This window comes from Mustelus asterias, chromosome 2, assembly GCF_964213995.1.
Source record: "Mustelus asterias chromosome 2, sMusAst1.hap1.1, whole genome shotgun sequence".
Lineage (NCBI taxonomy): Eukaryota > Metazoa > Chordata > Chondrichthyes > Carcharhiniformes > Triakidae > Mustelus > Mustelus asterias.
The window spans coordinates 57596108-57602107 of NC_135802.1; the positions used below are offsets into that span (position 1 = coordinate 57596108).

Consider the following 6000-nt stretch of genomic DNA (forward strand, 5'->3'; position numbering starts at 1 on the left):
CAATGGCAGGAGTTTTTGGGGGTTATTCGGGAGGCACAACAGAAATTCATCCCAAGGAGGAGGAAACATGCTAAGGGGAGGACGAGGCATCCATGGCTGATGAGGGAAGTCAAGGACAGCATAAAAGCAAAAGAAAAAGCATACAAAGTGGCAAGGATTAGTGGGAAGCCAGAGGATTGGGAAGCCTTTAAAAGTGAGCAGAGGACAACTAAAAAAGCAATAAGGGGGGAGACGATGAAATAAGAGAGTAAGCTAGCTAGTAATCAATGTGTAAAAGGTAAGAGAGAGGCAAAAATAGACATTGGACCGCTGGAAAATAAGGCTGGAGAAGTAATAATAGGAAACAAAGAAATGGCAGAGGAACTGAATAGTTACTTTGCATCAGTTTTCATGGTGGGATACCAGAGCTCCAGAAGAATCAGAGGGCACAGGTGAGTGCAGTGGCCATCACTAAGGAGAATATTCTGGGGAAACTGAAAAATCTGAAGGTGGATAAATCACCTGGACCGGATGGAATACATCCCAGGATTCTAAAAGAGATAGCTGAGGAAATTGTGGAAGCATTGGTGGTGAGCTTTCAGCAATCACTGGAGGCAGGGAAGGTCCCAGAGGATTGGAAAGTAGCTAATGTAACACCGCTGTTTAAGAAGAGAGGGAGGCAGCAGGTGGGCAATTATAGGCCGGTTAGCCTGACTTCGGTCATTGGCAAGATTTTAAAGATGAGATCGCGAAGTACTTGGAAGTGCATGATAAAATAGGACTGAGTCAGCACAGCTTTGTCAAGGGGAGGTCATGTCTGACAAATCTGTTAGAGTTCTTTGAGGAGGTAACAAGGAAGTTAGATAAAGGAAAACCAGTGGATGTAATTTATTTAGATTTCTGAAGGCCTGTGACAGGGTCCCGCATAGGAGACTGTTAAATAAGTTAAGAGCCCATAGTGTTAATGGTAAGATCCTGGCATGGTTAGAGGATTGGCTGACTGGCAGAAGGCAGAGAGTGGGGATAAAGGGGTCTTTTTCAGGATGGCAGCCGGTGACTAGTGGTGTGCCTCAGGGTCGGTGCTGGGGCCACAACTTTTCACAACATACATGAATGATTTTGAAGAAAGAACTGAAGGCAGTGTTGCTAAGTTTGCAGATGATACAAAGATATGTAGAGGGACAGGTAGCATTGAGGAAGCAGGGGGGCTGCAGAAGGACTTGGACAGGTTAGGAGAGTGGGCAAAGAAGTGGCAGATGGAATACAATGTGGAAAAGTGTGAGGTTATGCACTTTGGAAGGAGGAATGGAGGCATAGACTATTTTCTAAATGGGGAAACGCTTAGGAAATCAGAAACACAAAGGGACTTGGGAGTCATTGTTCAAGATTTTCTTCAGGTTAATGTGCAGGTTCAGTCGGTAGTTAGGAAGGCAAATGCAATGTTAGCATTCACATTGAGAGGACTAAAATACAAGAGAAGGGATGTACTTCTGAGGCTGTATAAGACTCTGGTCATTTGTAATATTGTGAGCAGTTTTGGATCCCGTATTTAAGGAAGGATGTGCTGGCCTAGGAAAGAGTCCAAAGAAGGTTCACAAGAATGATTCCTGGAATGAAGAGCTTGTCGTATGAGGAACGGTTGAGGACTCTGGGTCTGTACTCGGTGGAGTTTAGAAGGATGAGGGGGCATCTTATTGAAACTTACAGGATACTGCGAGGCTTGGATAGAGTGGACATGGAGAGGATGTTTCCACTAGCAGGAAAAACTAGAACCAGAGGGCACAACCTCAGGTTAAGGGATGACCTTTAAAACAGAGATGAGGAGGAATTTCTTCAGCCAGAGAGTGGTGAATCTGTGGAACTCTTTGCCGCAGAAGGCTGTGGAGGCCAGGTCATTGAGTGTCTTTAAGACGGAGATAGATAGGTTCTTGATTAATAAGGGGATCAGGGGTTATGGGGAAAAGGCAGGAGGATGTGGATGAGAAAAATATCAGCCATGATTGAATGGCAGAGCAGACTCAATGGGCCGAGTGGCCTAGTTCTGTTCCTATGTCTTATGGCCTTATGGAAACCAGAGCACCAGGAGGAAACCCACGCAGACATGGGGAAAACGTGCAGACACCGCACAGACAGTGACGCAAGCCAGGAATCGAACCTGGGTCCCTGGCGCTGTGAGGCAGCAGTGCTAACCACTGTGCCACTGTGCCACCCATAGTAATGAAGCTAATTCAGATTTATCCACATAAGATGTAGGGTGGAGAGATATCGATGTAACCCTATTCCATATCCCTATCTGGTCCCCAATGAAGTACTTAAATTATGAAATGGACATCTACTTAAGTGCTTCAATGTAAGTTTGTGGATTGGTTTGTAACTCAATATAATTTTAACTCAATGTTCCTTTTATAAATATCCTGTCCACCCCTTCCCTGTTACCTGCTGAATTTCTGACTATTTTTATTATTAAATAACTGTTACATGTTTCCATGTTTTTAACATGATTACTTAGTTTATACGTGAACCTTTTGATGTAAGTTGCATTGCAATTCAGTCCTTGGGCTACAAATATGTTTAATAAAATACTGCCATTATTATTATCATTTAGAACTGAGATATAGAGAGATTTCTTCATTAAGAGGTTTGTGAATCAATGGAATTGTCTATCCCAGAGATGCTCCATCATTGAGTAAATGAAAGACTGAGGTGGATAGACTTTTGATCTGTCAGGGAATCAAAATATATGGAGTGTAACAGGAATCTGGAATTGAGGCAGAAGATTAGCTAAGATTGTATTTAATGGTGGAGCAAACTTGATGGGCCGAATGGTCTATTCCTTCTATTTCTTATGTTCTTATCTCTTTACTGCATTTATAGTCAATACAGCAGCCAACATTTTCATTATATGTGTGGCTGTCAAATTTATTTCGACCTCACTATTTTCTCTGGTGGGAGAATTCAGGATGTGGAGATGCATAGTTTCAAAGTTAAGGCTGAAATTAGGGAGTACCTCTTCATACAAAGGGTAGTGGAAATCAGGAAAACTCTCCCTCGAAAGGGGCTATTGAAATTTTCAAAACTGAGATTGTTGGGTAACAAAGTAAGTTTTTTTGGGGGGGTGTGAAGGCTTATGGGTCAAAGGTACGTGGATAGAGTTGAGGTTCAGATCAGCCATACGCTGATAAAGGTGGTACAGGCTGTAGGGTCTGAATGTCTTACTCCTTTTCGTGTGGCCCTTTCTCTCAGCGAGGAGGCCAGGCAAACACTTTATTAACAGTGTCTTGGCAAATAGGTCTGTCAAGTTGGTAAGTTGCTGTCCCATATACAACAGGCTAACATTGGGACATTGCTATAGCAAGCTTGCAGAAACCTACTGAGAAAATCCAGCAATTGAGCTGGCCAGCAAACTGCAGGCTGACAGTTTGGGGCCACTGCGCATGCGCAGTGTTCCGGAACTGTCAGACGTGGGTGGGAATAGGCCCCGCCTCCCGAGCTTTTAATAATATTCACAATTGTGGTCTCTGCATTGCACAGAATGTGGGAGATTCGAGTCTGAAGTCCCACTGAAAAAACAATCGTGATTTACACCAATTTTCCCGCGAATTCAGCACTTAGAACTTTTTGGGGGGAATTGCCCCCTATTGTCACATTTGAGCTCTTATGCTGTCTATAATTGAGCTTTCAGTCAAGAACATTCACACATTTCAATAATATTCTTTATATTGAAAGTAAATTCAGTGCACTTGTAGTTTATTCAGACTTTAGCCAAGTGCAGTATTTACCCAACGCAGCTTCTTAATCATTGTAAGCTCCTTAGTTGCTATAAGGTGCTGATTTCTTGAATAGTTTGACTAACACAACTGGGATCTCTACTTAAAAAAAGCAGATAAATTATAGTGTGTCCTAATTATTTTGTTGAATGAAGGTCGTAATCTAGTATGAATATCAATTAGTACTTTTCTTCTCATCTGAATGTTGGAATGACACAAAGTACCCTCCATTCCCAATATTCCTAATGATAGTTGTCATTTTTATAGATCATTCAATTTGTACTCACGTCAATTTGAACTAAAATATGGACTTAAAATTACATTGACGCTGAAGTTTCCTATTTTCATTTACATTTGTTCAGATTAAGAAACTATTTTGCAAGATTGGAGTGGACATGTCCAATGATACGTTTGAGGAGATTTGGAAGCAAGCTGCCACAAAAGATCCAAAGGGAGAAGTTAGCGTGGAGACTTTCCGTGATGTTCTGGATGAAATTCAGACAGCACAGACTCTAACTTGTTGAGCAATTATAAATTTTTCATACAATTTCAGGCATTTTTATTAAAGCATGGAACTTTGGAATTGTGTGCATAAGTCAAAAGGACTGTCTTAAAGTATGATGATAATTTTAGACTTAAGAATGAGGTGTAATTTATATCACCACTTCTTGACATCTTATTACTTCGACACAAATATGATACCTAACTTTCTTAATGAATATATCATCTCATCTTAGTGTTTGGAACATCGCACTCAATGTAGCCTTTTTATTGTACTTGAGCAACATGAATCATTTGGATCTGTCAAATTTTGTGTGGCTTGTTTTAAGGATCATATAAACATTTTAATGCTTTGTCATTAGCTTTATAATCAGTTTTGCTTCAAGTCTGAAAAGTGAGTATGGACATTTGCATAAAATGTTAATAACTATGTCCTTGCTTCTGTTGCCCGAGTTTTTATTTAAAAGATTGTTTGCAATTTTCCGCGTTTTCAACAATAGTTGTCAAAAATCCACATTTCACCTCAGAATTCACTGCTCAACATTTCAAATCGAACTTGCTCTTTTACCAAATAAATTTGAAAATATGCTTTCTCTTCCTGGTACTAAGCGTGCACATTTCACAGGTGTCATTGTATTGTCTGCTATAACTTTGTCGGAAAATCTGTATATGTCCCTGAGAAATTGAGTAAACAGTGAACAACTGGGAAAAACCCCATGGAAATTCAGCACCATTATATGCATATCAAGCTGCCTGTGACAATAAGTTTTAGTGACAATTAAGGACTTTTCACTGAATCACTACTCGTTGGCAAAAGTAATGTAACAGTTGTTAAGCAATTAATGGCTTGAACTTTGTGTTTGTCAGGCACACAAAGTTAGCAGGCCTGGCAGCGGATATAGAATCTGCTCCCAAGCGAGATCCCATTGTCAACATAATTTCACACTGGGTGGCCAATTAATGCTTGCCCAACTTGTAATGCATCTTCGTATAGGCTGGAAGAAGAAGGCGCGGTTGGGGAACAAATTGGGCACTGGATCTGATGGGGACCTGGCGGGCACTTTAAAAACTCTGAAGGCAGCACCCTGAAGGCCACCATAGGTTCTGGGAAAGGCTTTGGGAGCATTCTTCACAGGATCAAAAAAGAAATATGTGCGGTGCTAATGGCCTTAGCAGCTGGCGAGCACAGAAGGTCAACGGGCAAGTCCAGTGGGCATTCTGTCACCGGCATAGAGTGGCCACCCATGCAGGTGAAGGCAATCACCAAAAGACCATGAGACATAGGAGCAGAAGCAGGTCATTCAGCCCATCTAGTCTGCTCTGCCATTCAGTGATATCATGACCGATCTGATACAATAATGCCCAACTTCACTTTCTCCAACATTATCCCCACAACCCTTCATTCCATCACTGATTACAGATCCGTCTATCTCAGCCTTGAACCTACTTAATGACCCAACCTCTACAGCCATCTACGGTAAAGAATTTCACAGATTCATTACCCCCTGAGAGAAGAAATTTCTCCTGGGATGGCAGGACTGCCATATGAGGAGAGACTAAGTCGGTTAAGATTGTATTTATTGGAGTTTAGAAGTGTGAGAGGGGATCTCATAGCTTCTAACAGGATTAGACAGGGTAGATTCAGAAAGAATCTTCCCAATGGTTGGGGAGTCCAGATCTAGGGGTCATAGTTTGAGGAAAAGGGGTAAACCTTTTAGAACTGAGGTGAGGAGAAGTCTCTTCACCCAGAGGA

General features: G+C 41.6%; 1 protein-coding gene across 4 annotated transcripts in view; it reads left to right on the forward strand.

The window, feature by feature from the left end:
- efhb (EF-hand domain family, member B) overlaps positions 1 to 4958 on the forward strand; it is a 66673-nt gene extending 61715 nt beyond the window's left edge. For all 4 annotated transcript variants that reach the window (XM_078236004.1, XM_078236006.1, XM_078236003.1 and 1 more), the window contains one exon: positions 4109 to 4958. In XM_078236004.1, the coding sequence (XP_078092130.1) occupies positions 4109 to 4270 (162 nt within the window). In that variant the 3' untranslated portion in view covers positions 4271 to 4958. The remainder of the gene's footprint in view (positions 1 to 4108) is intronic.
- The last annotated feature ends 1042 nt before the right edge of the window (positions 4959 to 6000 follow it).